The 13,909-nt window shown below is 42.7% G+C and overlaps 1 protein-coding gene across 3 annotated transcripts in view; it reads left to right on the top strand.

The window, feature by feature from the left end:
• The window catches only part of kcnd3 (potassium voltage-gated channel, Shal-related subfamily, member 3), a 113,451-nt gene that overhangs the window by 98,861 nt on the left and 681 nt on the right, over positions 1-13,909 (top strand). For 2 of the 3 annotated variants that reach the window (XM_036533047.1, XM_036533048.1), the window contains exons 4-7: positions 8,285-8,386; positions 10,852-10,884; positions 11,021-11,113; positions 13,444-13,688. In XM_036533047.1, coding sequence (XP_036388940.1) covers positions 8,285-8,386; positions 10,852-10,884; positions 11,021-11,113; positions 13,444-13,688 — 473 coding nt within the window. The remainder of the gene's footprint in view (positions 1-8,284; positions 8,387-10,851; positions 10,885-11,020; positions 11,114-13,443; positions 13,689-13,909) is intronic. The other variant, XM_036533049.1, reaches the window with a different exon arrangement.

The following is a 13,909-nucleotide window of genomic DNA, read 5'->3' on the forward strand; positions in this document are numbered from 1 at the left end:
GTGGTCACTGTTGTCCCATTCTCTGCAAAAGTACTTTATTTGTGGGCAGGAAGGTGGAGGAGTGGTTAGCCATGTGTCAGGTCTGCTTTGTGCATGTCACTACCTGGCAAACACACACACACACACACAGAGGTGTGAAAGGACATTGAGAGGAAGGGCTTAAGTTAAAAACGTCTCCAGCTCAGTGCACAGGGGTTTTTCACAGCCTGGCATTCAGAAATGCCACATTTCTCAGATATACACTAGCCTGCCTGGCAGACAGGTATATGCTGTAGAACAGAAAATACTAACATACTGGAATATACTAGAATATACTCAGTTTTATTAAGTGTACTACACTATAAGGGTTCAGCCTCGGTTAGCAGCTCACCTGTGATATTGTGACCTTTCTGAATAAAGGGGACAATTGTAATGACAAAATTTCACCACTTTCTGCCCTTTCACAAGGGGCAGTGTGACTGACAGGACACCAGCCACCATCAGCAGGGTGCCCTAGATGCTTGCATGGAAAAGTTCCATGGACAGGCATTTTTAGCAAGCCAGTATTTTGCAGCATGAAAGCACATCATGTGATCTACTAGGTTATTGTTCAGAAATATTTTTGTTCTTTGTAATCATGTCTGAGTTGTGTCCACTGTGAACCATGCAATTAGCAGACTATTTTATGATGGATTTATAATGTTATTGCATTTTTCACAGGGTAGCTACCTGATGCTTTTCATCTAATCCACAAAATGTGAAAGAATTGTTCATTGCAATTACATGTGGGGGGACAAAGTTACCTTGCAAATAATTGCTGTGAAATTATATGCTTGCACTTTTCTGTAAAGAGCAGACACATTTGCCACCTACAAATGTGAGATGTTGTGACGATATTCCGGTTTAATCTATGCCCAAGGGGAAAAAAGAATATCAAACACTATCAGAAAGGTTTTCATTGAGTTCAATTAAGTAAAGTAAAAACTGTGGTAGTTTAGTAACATTTATTAATATCTAGCAACACAAATATTTTATGATGTCTTGGTAATTCATCTGAACATTACAGAGCATAAGTTCAAACATCCACCTTTCCTGATGGATTGCTACACAACAGAGGACCTGTTGCATCGCCCATATACAGATGGGAAGGCCGTCTCTGCATCTCCTTCCCGTACCCTTGTTGAATCCTTTGATGGCTGATTAATAATCTCCTCAATAATCAGCACCACGAGTCCTGGCACAAACACACCCAAAATAGACCGAGCTGCGTGCATCCCCCCGTCCGCGTGCGTGGTGATGAGAGAGCGGACGTGTCCCAAATTAGCCCCTCCGTTAGCCCCCAGCCCTCCGCATTCATCTTCATTCTGCGCTAATAGTGAGTCGCTCCGGGCTCCCATCACAATTAAGCGGCCATCTGGGGCTCCACTTAATGAAACTTCTGGTGTATCCTTCACTCTCCTTGCGCCAAAAAAGTGCCTAGAGCCACAGGGGCCCCTCTGACGGATAAATGCCACCTCCTCGCCTTGACGGCGCCAATCCACAGTCACCATCTGACCCAGGCTCAAGAGTTCAGCTCGTCGCCCAGAGCATGCCTTTTTTTTTTGGACCAATCAGTGCCTTTCTCCTCAGAGGGTGTATTTTATCATTTTCAAGGGTTTTATTTCATAGGTGCCTAAATCAGAAAACCAATGAAAGCATGTTTGCCAGAGCCGAATGGCAGGGGTTGTGACGAGCAGTACTAAACCGGATGGTTTGGATCACCGGGGTCGGCAGTGTCAGCGGAGCCACACGTGAGCCGTTGGCTGTCGTGACCCATGGAGGAGACAAACGTGTGAAGCAGGCATACAGAGGAAGGGGAAGGTCACCAAGGTGTCTCAAGAAGAGCTCAAAATGAGCTCAGCACCATCTGCTGCCGCTCAATAAGCGATCCCATAAATGAGTCCCCACGCCTCTGTGTTTCCTGCGTCTCCGTGTCCCCTCAGCCCTCACGCGGGCTGCCTCCTGCGCTTTCATCACAACACTAATGGGCAGGAGTGAACAGGAGCATTCTGATGGGTCAGGAGGGCCATTCGTGAGAATATTCTCCACCTGAAACTGAGCGCAGCATGAGGGCACAATTTGATGCAGAGACAGCACACTGGACTCTCTATTAAACATTTTATCCACGCACATGCCACAGATCCCTTAAAATCTGTCGGCACTTTAAACATATACAGTAGCATCCCTCTGGACAAACCCCACAGCCCTCTGGGAAGGGAATTGTGATGTCATTTTTTATCAGTGGGTTCTACTGAATTAATTCCAGCTTCAGTCCTCCAGCTCCCCCAGTCAGCCACACTCTGCTACATTTTAAACAGACCCCTCGCTTTGATTATCGTGTCGTGTGCAGTCTGACAGACTCCACTGTGCCGAATGAGGCTCCTCTCCAACCAGGACCCCGGCGGATCGGGGACCCAGGCGGACAGGCGTTCACCTAGAGCGCTTTCATCTGGCCGGTCACTGCACTGTACGTTCGGAAGCCTGCACCCACTGTCTGCTCCATCGCACTTCATTTCGCACCCCGATCGGAGCCACGTCTGCACAACTCGGCCTCGCTGCTCAGCATCAGCGCGTTTGATAATTATGCACACTCCAGCGTGACAGGCAGCCAAGGTCACCTTGCAGAGGGGAAGGCCGGTACAAACTGCGGGGAAAGGCGAAATCCTCACAGTGATCACAGTTTTCTCTCAGGGTGTTAACAGGAGTGAGGGATCCAGGGATGAGGCCCTGAGCATCAGCTCTTCAGTGCTCACATGCCATCCCTCTCCGCTTCACAGACATTCGCGTGTGGCTTATTCGTCAGCAGGCAGTCCTGCTGCTCTTGATTTCGTCTCTTTCCTTCTCAGAGACAGGCCACAGGTTCTTTTAACGTTTGATTAAGAATACATTCCATTTGCTTCAAAGGGGGCTAGCCAACCCCTGAAAGACTGGGAAACAGGCAAAATCACCAGTAATCTTTTTGCCTGTGTTTTTTTTTTTCTAAATGACTACGTTTGTGGCAAAGTACAGACCTTCACACGTGTGCTAAATTGATTCCATTTGATCATTGCTATCTCCTGTAAAAAGAGCAGAGTTAGCACTTCTCACACCTCCAGGGTATTCACATTTGTGTGTGTCTGAGTGTGTGTGTGCATGTGTGTGTGTGTGTGTGTGTGTGTGTGTGTGTGTGTGTGTGTGTGTGTGTGTGTGTACGCGTGTGTGTGTGTGTGTGTATGTGTGTGCTTGTATGTGTGTGTCTGCATGTGTATGTGTGTCTGTTTTTGTGTGTGCGTGCCTGTACATTTGTTAGTGCGTGTGTGCACCTCTCCCATGAAGATAGGCAGAGAGCTACATCCATCAGCTGGCTTTGGATCTTTTCTCTTCTACATTTTCTCAAAGTAAACTCTTTCAGCCCAGGCACAATTTGTTCACCCTCAGCATTCTGTCATGCAGAGAAGAAGAAGACAGATTGGGAAAAAATGCTGCACTGTGATCCCAGTAGCCCCAGAAATCTGTTTAATAACCTGGCAAGTGGATAAAATCTTGCTGGATGTGTTTTGGGTTCTGTTTTTTTTTTCACCCCTGTTCTCCATGAATGCCTTTCTGTTTGGCAACCTTTTGAACGCTGGCTCAAGCAGAAATCCCACAGTTCCCACAATCAGCCCTGAGATCTCCAATTATTGACCTCATTCAGCTCTTGAAGAGCAAAGGGGCTACCAGAAGGATCTCATCCACAGTGTTAAGGGGCCTTGCAGACCTGTACAGGCAAAGGAAACCTGCCTCCACTGTGGTGACATAGATGGTGTGTGCTGGGAGGTGGAGCTGGCCTTCACAGGCTTCATACACTTTGATGGCATTTGGGTCCAATAAATGTTTAACCAACCATCCTTAACTCTGTTAGTACACATGCATGTCTTTATAATACCAATGTTGCTAACTGTCTAAATTAATATAGATTTTTTTTCCCAGAAAACGGCAATCATGAGACTCAGACAGCCTCATGGTGACCGTAATAAAACAGCTTCATTTCTGCTGATTAACCATTGTGCTCGCAAGCTAATAAGAACTCCGATTGTAATAACTACCCAGGTCAATCTGCAATTGAACACCACTGCTAACAGTAATCTTCTAACAGGGCTCAACAGTGCCTTGCATGCATACCTTTCTCTGTCTTCCTCTACCCACTATGCACTATGAGACTGCAAAGCATGATGGGGGATGTTTCACAGACTGCTGTGCAGTTTGGTACTGTACAGCCAAACATGAGTTAAAAATATCTTGACTGTATAAATATTTCCTCAGGTATATATAAATACTTCCTCCTTGGTTTATTTTGGATTTGATTGGACAGTGCATGAGCACCATATTATAATAATAATATTATAATATAACCATATTGGAATAATAATATCATAAAACTTGTTTATATAGTACGTGCACTAACATTCAATAAAAGAATTTTAAACTGAATCCTAACAGAAACCAGCAACCAGTGTTGGTAAAATTGCTAGAAAGGTGTGATATGCTCCTTTTTTAGTTTTTGTTAACACTCTGGCTGCAGCATTTTGAAGCTAAGATCTATCAGTTGTCTTTTTGAGTTCTTAGCATCTTGTAGTGTGAAGTAAGGTCTAATTTATGTTCTTGAGATGAAATATATTCACATGTATTTTATTTAAATTTTATGGATTTAAACCAAACTTGGCACAAATATTAACTAATGAAAAAAAATGGTTTTAAACCAAACTTGGTACAAATGTGAACCATTAAAGCTGTAGATAATGCCATAAATTATAATTTAAAATTATAATATATAAATTATAATGCCATATGATGGAGAAAAATGTATGAAAGCGTGTGCAAAGCTGGTGAGAGTTTGTGAGAGGAGTCTGTGAATGCTGATCATACAGAGAATCCCATTCACACTACAAAAGCTTCTCACAGACTCAGAGTCCATATGGCAACTTATAGCATGCTGTCAAGATAAAACTGAGTGTGTGTGTGTGTGCGTGTGTGTGTGTGTGTACGCGTGCATGCATTTGTGTGTGTGTATGTGTGTAGTATGTGCACGTGCTTGTGTCTGTTCGTGTGTCCATCTGTATGCGTGTGTGTGTGTGTGTATGTGTGTGTGTGTGTGTGTGTGTGTGTGTGTGCGCTCACATGTGTACATTTTTGTGCACGTGTGTGTGTGTGCGCGCACATGTGTGTGCAGGTGTATGTATAAGATTATAAGGGTGCAGGCTATGTTCCTGCTGTATTGTACGTGTTGGGAAAGCAGGTCCTCATTTTGATTGATAACACCACAGGCAGCAGCATCAGTGCTTCCTCTTCTGGCGTCTGGTGTAATGAAAGCATGCTGAGACTTTCATTCTCCTGTAGCAAATGTCAGAGGCTCAGTGTCATGAAACATTCTCTGCTATTTTTGTACACAGGCTCATCTACAGAATATCATGCAAAACCTCACACCAGAGTACAGTACGTCATCCGCACCACAGAAGGACACCCTGTTTCAGGAGCTGCTAAGGCACTGGTTTACCCCAGCACCATTAGAACCACCAGACACACACCATAATAAACACAAAATCAGCTTTTAGCAAGTCAGGCTATCTGTACATTTAAAGAACCTGGCTGGCTAAAAATTTATATACAACTTCAATCATTCATATTTTTTGCCAGGTTTGGTTTAAATCAATTTTCTCATTTTAATTTTGTAAAATTTAAATAAAATACATGTGAATATATACAGTAAAATCATTAATGACACTCTGCATCGTTAGGGTTAGGGTTAGTTGTATAGTATTGGGATAGTATACTTGACTCCTTATGGTTTTTCACTTGTGTAGTATTGTACCTCACTTGTAATTTGCTTTGGATTAAAGCGTCTGCATTGAAAACATGTAAATGTAATATAAATGTTGTATAGTATTACTGGCTGGAGTGTTTTGTGAAGCCATGGTTGGTGATACCACAGCTTATTGTTTTATTTGGATTTTTCTTGCACGTGCCCATTGACGCTCAGGGCTTTTAATTTATTTCAATTAATTAAGCAAACTGTATCTGCCATGGCCATGCACATTCTAGAACATTTGCATGTTCTAGATCACTCTTTAATTTCAGCTAATATAGTTTTGAAGAAATAAAGAAACTAAACAAAAATTATGCAACAAAGAATCACACTGCAACAAGTAGTATTGCAGTCCCAGGTAAAAAAATGCTCAGGAGTAGGTTTTAATGAGCATCATTGTGTAAATGTATGGATTTCTTCTGTATAAACCTATTAAGGATTCACTGACTTCAAACAATCAAAAAACACACTCTTCTCTGTCGCAAAATATATTGATTGGCTAAAGGTTTGTTTCAAACCTCATTCATATCTCCACCCATTAAGATATTCAAGAGAAGTCATATACTGGTAGTTAGTGAACAGCATGCTGAAAAAATACATAATATCCAGAACACAAAGAAAGCCCCATCTTATTTGCAATGCACAGAATGTTAAGGACATTTATTGGACACTGGAAATCCAGGCTTGTGAAACTACAATCAAGTTTTTTTTCTGGGCATTTTCCCTGACTGGGTCATTAAGTGTGTGGGAGTGGGACACATGCTAAGTACCACATAAGTAGACTAAAAAAAAACTTAAAGCATCCTTCAGGGCTTTATCAATATTTAATTGATGAGATGGATTGGCCAGAGTTTTCCCTGAGAAGGTTTTCAGGATGGTTTGACTAGTTTGCGGTATTCGTCATCATGGTCCCCAAAGCATATTTTAAATTTCTTTCGGCTTCTCCATTGGATTCCTGTTTACTCTCAGAAAGTCAATGCACAGATTACAGTAAGCATGGCAGCATTGTCTCGGACTTCGCCCCCATTCATAACGATTTGAAAAGTGTGACACACTCACGCACGCCCACCGTTTCACTCTGCTCCGACAGGAAGACGGCGAGTGAAAAGAAAATGACCGAAAATGACAAGATGGGGCATGAATTAGTTCTGCGGAAGAAAAGGTTTGACGACAGCCAGCTTGTCGACACAGAGGAATGCGTTCAAAAGCTGGAACAATGCTCCCGAGACTCAACAGGCCCACATCATTACTTTGATGAATGGGCTTTCAAACTACCACACCTAAACATCATTTTCATCAACATCATTCTTCTCTTCTGACTTCACTGCCTAGTCTCCAGCTACGTTCTCTTACTTGTGGTTCAGGTTGTTTACAAGAGATTGACTTTGAGCGGTAGGCCATTGACAAACTTTACACAATCCATTTAAATATCAGTAATTACATACAGTATATCAGTTACTGAAAATACATTTGCGTAAAGAACTATACAAATTTAATGCATGTGAATGTTGTTATTCATGCACATGTGGTCTATTTTGTCTTTGTCTTTGGCCATTTAAAACCTTGGGGGGTAAGGAACTACAGGAACTACAGCACAAATGCTGATGAACTTTGAATGTGTAAGTGGAGGCCAGAGCTGTTGAACTGAGAACATAGCTGCAGCAACAGTCAGAGAGGAGGTCCTGCATTTTGTGGATTTTGCACACAATAACTGGCCTTTAAAAAGCTGGGATGTTTTTGGGTATTTCTTGTTGTGACCACCACACTGCTTCTGCTGAAATACATACAGAAGAGATTAAATTCTGGAAAAAATGGGTCAGGGCCCAAAAGGTTAAAAGCACATATTCCGAGTTCATTGTATTTTTCACACATGGCTGCCCAATGTTGACATAATCAGAGCATGCCATATGAAATAGCCCAATATAGTAGCATGCATAAAATCGGATTTTCACACTGTCACTGATGGAAAAATTCTGATTCATCATAAAGTGAATGTATTAAAATCAGTCACACCAGAGGGACAGAGTCACTTCCTTTCCTCCTTCCTTTCTTTAGAATAAAGTAAATAAACATACAGTGTTTTTAGGCACGGCAATTGGAATTCAAGTGGGACCCCAATAACCAGTGCTGATCGTCCAGAGCACACATGACTAAAATTGTACTAGATACAGACTTATAGAACTGGTTATTCTGATCCAAATTCTGAACAGTCAGGAATGGCTGTGCACACACTATATAATTCCCCACTGTTGTAGAATCAAACCAGCTTTCTTCATGGAGAAACCTTTACATTTGAGGTTAATCTTGTCCCATTCAGTCACCTAGCTCTGAGTACATTGAACCGTAAGGTTTTCTAATGGGAACCATTCCTGCAAGCCTACATTCAATTCTTAAACTCTGCCCACTAAATACTTGGGGTTAATTCTCCACTTTTTGCCCTCACAGAAAGCCAGGCTGGCCAGGATACGAATATCCAAGACGGGCAGCTCCAGTGCCTTCCTGCACAGCAAGCGGAACGGCTTACTGAACGAGGCCCTGGAACTCACAGTAAGTGCACTGACTCCCCCTAGCATCCACCCTGTCTGCACAATGAGTTCTCCCACGTCCGTTACCAACTCCCCCATAATGGAGAATGTGAACAGCAGCTCAGACCAATAATAACATTAAGTCAGCGCAGCAGTGTTAAAAATGGATGATCTGGAACAAATAATGCAGCATTGTAGAGGATGAACCAGTGCACTCTGGGAAAATTGCTTCTTTCCGCTTTGGCGCAACCGTCAGATCCAATAAAGCAGAGGAGACTGGGTTTTAATTACATCACAGGGAGGAATACTGTACACCAGACCTCTCCCATACCTGCAAAGGGGATAGTGACCTGCCTGTCATCTTTGTGAAAGTTCTTGAAGGGCTGAAGGCATTTTCTCAAAGCACTGGATCTCCTTACAGATCCTAAGAAAATGAAAAAAAGGGGGAAAAAACAAGCTGCATTTGTATAAGTAAGGAGATTTGGAGATGTGCCTGTGCAGGGCTGCTTTAAAGAGGAGATAGCCTCCAGCTGTTGCTCGCTTAAAATGAGGACGCTTCGCGTTTTGGCTGCACTGGCTCTGGTCCCCTGGGTACAAGCACAAACACAGTGGCATACTAAATCAAGAAAAAAAAGACACACAGCTTCAATCTAGGCAATACTACTTTGTATTAAATTGTGAAATGTACAATAACAAACTGTGAAGTTTTTGAGGTAATACCAGAAGAAAAAATAAACTAGAGCAAAAATAATCTAAGATGGCCACTCGCTTTGAAAGATGTAGAAAGCTAGCCATAGAGTGTGTAACAGAAGCTTTGTCTCTATGACCACCTGGTCTAGACTATATGTTTTAACATGACAGAAGACCACTGTAGGTATCAACAACAAACAATCTCTCTTGCACTGAACAAATGTGTGTATATATAGCCTAAGTGCATGAGTTTGCTTCTGAAATATGGATCTGCTCACTGGCGTCTGGGGAAACTAGCAGCAAGCTCCTCTGGGTAGCATTTATCTGGGAGGGGAAGAAATGGACATTTCTTGCGTCCCGCCACTTGAAATGGTGGATAGTGCTCTCACTCACAGTGGTGCTAACATTTTAATATTTCATTTTTCTCCAATGGTCTCCATTAAAGACAAATTACATATTAAAAGGGTAATGGAACCAGACTAGCTCGTTTGTGTTCTTCAACTTTATTACAATTAAGAAACATTGGAGCCAAAGGCAGGTATTGTGTGGGAAGTGGCTAGAACGTGGTCGGCCTTTGTTTTCCAGCTCTTTAGATTCTCTGTTTTGTTTTTACCCCTGAGTGAAGGAGCCCAGCTACCCGCAATTAGCAAAAACGTTTTCACCGGATTATCAGGCAGCTACCTCAGAGGCAGCCTTTTGTGTAGGGCTACCCAGATTTCGTGAGCGACCCCTTTCACTGAAGCACAGAGTGTGTTACAATAGCTAAATAGTTGGCAGTCACACAGAACACCCTCTCTCAGCTTACACTGTTGTGTGGAGGCTGTTTTCCATTCAGATGAAAAGGTTACACTAAAGTAGGTGGATTTAAATATGATATTCAGTTCTAGCTCGCTGCATTGCCTCGGGCTCCATTTTGCAGATTTTTACAGGGACGGTACTGAATAGGACATATTGAAGCTGCCAGCGTTGGTGATTTGCATAGATGGTGCAGCCCAGCACTTCATTGCAAATGCTCAGTTTCACAGCTGTGTGCTGAACCGGTGATTACAGTTGCTGTATGCTAGATGTGTCCAAAACACACCATGAAAAGCCTTCAAAGGTGGCAAAGTTGACTGAAATAAAATATATGACAGTTCAGCAGAAACTGCAGGCCAGGTCCACTACGATCGCTGTTCGAGATTTTTTTGCTGTCTTTCGCTCCTCCACAAGTCTTCCTTGGTCATTTTTTCGCCCATACGATGCACCACCCACACACACAGCTGACTCATGGGTTATTTTTGAGAGTGCATCGTGCTGAAGCGCTTTGGAAACAATCCACCACCATTGAGTGTGTGGAATTGATGAGACCATAAAACATGCATTGCCTCTTTGCTGTGTGCATTGTGAATGAGAGATCAACTGTTAACCTGTGGGTTTGTATCTCAATGTGTGTAGGAACAGAGCTTGAATTTTAACTGGACCATCTCCAGCTCTCTGCATAAGTATATTTTCTGGGCTTGTTTGCATACACCTGGGTTTTGATAAAAAGAAACCTTTACTCTCTTCTCAAATTTTCATTTTTTTCTCCATTTTTGCGGTGGCTTTTTAGTCAAAAGGGCAAACTTCCTTTTCATTGTAGCTGGGAGTGAATCTGCCGTTTACACTATTGTGTTAAAGTCTGAATTTAATCACAACATTGACATGTTCATGTGCCCAAATTAGAAAAAAAGAACAACTGTTTCTCGCTACAAGCAGCAGAACTGTTAAACAAGGTGTCTCTCTTTTTTCTCCTCTCTTTCTCTCAACTCTAAACTGAAGCACCCTCCTTACAAGTTGAACCTTTCTGAGCAGGTACCGATGCAGCGAACACAAGCACACATAATTTAAAGCTGTGCATGTCCTCCACCTAGCTGCTGCCGTGTGGTAACGTGCTGTGGAGTCCTCACGGGCTGTGTGGGTTTGTGTGTATGCCCTTCGGTTCTTTCAGGGCTCCACAGAGGAGGAGCAGCGGCGTACCAAGACCACCTCTTTGCTGGAGAGCCAACACCACCACCTACTGCACTGCCTGGAGAAGACCACGGTAATTCAGACTAACAGTCTCTCACTTGACCTCTGTGTGCCTATCTGTGTGGAGCAGTACTGGGCACCCACGCGGTCCATCCAGGTCCAAGATATGGTGCCCAGATGCATAATTGAAAAAAGGGGATGTGGTTGAATACATTCCTTGCTCTGAGAATAGGCAGGGCTACTTTGGAGAAGGTTTAAGCACTCACATACATACCCAGATTATAAACAGCTGCAACATGACACTTGTCAGGAATTGAATCTCTTAAAGTACTGTAGGAATCTTATACATGTACACACTTAGCTTCATATGTTGTCCGCTGCTGGTATAGAGACCATTTTATTATTAATTTTGTCATGTGTTTATTGGTTTTAGTCTGTGCAGCTTATCTGCAGCAAATGCAACTAATGGCTATTTATGTCTATAGAGCGTGAAACCAAGGTGTTTGATGACATGTTTGAGACAAACCACTGTACATAGCAAGCCATGATAAATGCTTGAATCATTCAGCTAATACTTTTGATGGTTATATATTACATATTCTTTCATGCATCACAGAGTAGCTGATGCACATGCTCTTCCTGTTTCCTTCCAGCTCTGCAGATTCCTGTTCTATTAAATTTGACAAGGGGAAATATGTGTTTTTGTTTAGCAGACACTCTAATCCAGGGTGGCTTATGTGTGAGACTATTACTCTAAAGGGCCCTTGGATGTATCTCTAATACGCAATGTAATGCCAAAATTAGATCTAAAATAAGCTGTTGCAACCTAAGAAAGGACTGCACAGGTAAGACCAACTGCAAGTGAATAATGTGATCATAAATAATAATTTACCACATTAATAATAATATATAACAATGTTTTCTGCAATGTCAATCTGATTTGTTGCGCTTGTCAGCATATCAATTGCTGGTCTTTCTCTGGTCCATTTTATGTTATTGCTGTCATGATTTGCATTGCTTCAGTCAGAAGCACCCTGCAGGGCATCCTCTGACAGGCTGCATTAGGTAAAAAGTGACTGATGATTGCTTGAGAAATAGCAATACCAAAAAGATTGGTCTTGTACAGCAGAAACACCACAGTGCACTCACTTTGACATGATTTCTTCATTGTATATTTTAATATTTTAATGAGCACATCCGTTGAGGTCTGTGACTGCTCCTGTCCCCATGAACGGGAAGCATTATACATGTAAGGATATAGCAAACAGGAACATCTAAGGATAAGGTGTTAGTCTCTTTATGTAATAGAGACTTTGTTCAGAGGCATGAGCTGTAGCTTGTACTCATAAAACAATAACCTGCCAAGCCTGTTTTGCTAATATCTATTATTAATATTGACTCATTCAAAATCAAAGAATGAGACGAATCGCACCATGCAGTGAGTAATCCAGTCGGCCCCAGCATTCCAGCCTGCTCCCGAAAAAGAGCCTAAAATGGCCTCTACTCTCTGTTGCAGTATTCCTTTTCCATGAATGAAAAATTGTGCAATTACAATTTATGCTCGTTTAAAAAAATACTCCTTTCATTTTGCTCAGCATGTTTTATCTTTATTATCTCTATATTGAGGTTCAGAAGCCAATTACCAAGATTATGTGGGCAGATGTGATAGATGATAAATGGCTTCAGATGAAAGCTGTTCCTCTGCACTGTGTGGGCCTGCAGTGAACCCAAACAGTATACCACACGACCTGCACAAACCGCGCTACACTGGTTGTGTTAGCTCTGCATGTCCTGGGTTAGTTTATCTTAAAATGTTTGTCTGTGGTTACACTCACCTGTTTCACGGCTGCAATGTCATGTGGAGGGCATGCCTGTGTGCAAGGCCTAAGAGGAAAGTATTCATCCATGCCGCTAAACTTTGCTTTTTATATTTGAGTGCCTGTTACATAATTATCGAGCCCCTAAAGACACTGCTCCTCGAGGATCCACTCTGCCTGTTGAAAGGATGGAGGAAATGCATGAGGCATTAACATTTTATGGATGTTGGCTTTTTCTGTACACATTCTGTGCATCTTCCTGAGCTCTTCTGTAGATAAAGGAGAGGGAGCTTCTATAGGGTGTAATGTAGATATAGAAGTTTGAGGAGGATAAATGCTTGTAAAATATGAGGTTAATTTCCATTTTCATGAAAAGAACCTGTTAGAGAGTAAAAAATGAGCGAATTACTTCCTGTTCTGCAAATGGCATTATGGCAAGGCAGGGTAATATTCTGCAAAACCATCCCAGGGATGCCAGCTCTCTGTTGTTCCCTACCCCTACTGCCTTCCCACACTGAATGACATTAAGCTGATGTGAAACTGGAACCATATATAACAGGTGACAGCCATTACCTCCCCCCCGCAGAACCATGAGTTTGTGGACGAGCACCTGTATGAGCAGAACTACCTGGAGAGCGCTCTGCAAAGCTACCGGTCACGCAGCCCCTCCCTCTCCAGCCAGAGCGGCCTGACGGGCACCTGCTGCTCCCGCCGCACCAAAAAGAGCACCCACCTGCCCAACTCCAGCACACCTGCCACCCACCTGCACAGCCTGCAGGAGCTCAGCGCCATCCACATCCAGTGTGGGGACCAGCCTCCTCTCAGCACCAGGTCAGTGCTGCTCAGTCGAAAAAAATTCAGCAGCATCAGCACATGCAGGCACTGTCAGGCAGTGGCACTAAGTCAGTGCTGCAACCTTCATCAAAAATAAAGACAATTATGAAATAAAGACTATAAAAGGTATGTCCTAGTGTCTGGGTGCCCAGCCAAGGGTATCAGAATTGGAGGAGGTAAAATAAAGATGGCATACCTGGAAAACTCGTTAAAAGACT

This window comes from Megalops cyprinoides, chromosome 7 (genome assembly GCF_013368585.1).
Source record: "Megalops cyprinoides isolate fMegCyp1 chromosome 7, fMegCyp1.pri, whole genome shotgun sequence".
Lineage (NCBI taxonomy): Eukaryota > Metazoa > Chordata > Actinopteri > Elopiformes > Megalopidae > Megalops > Megalops cyprinoides.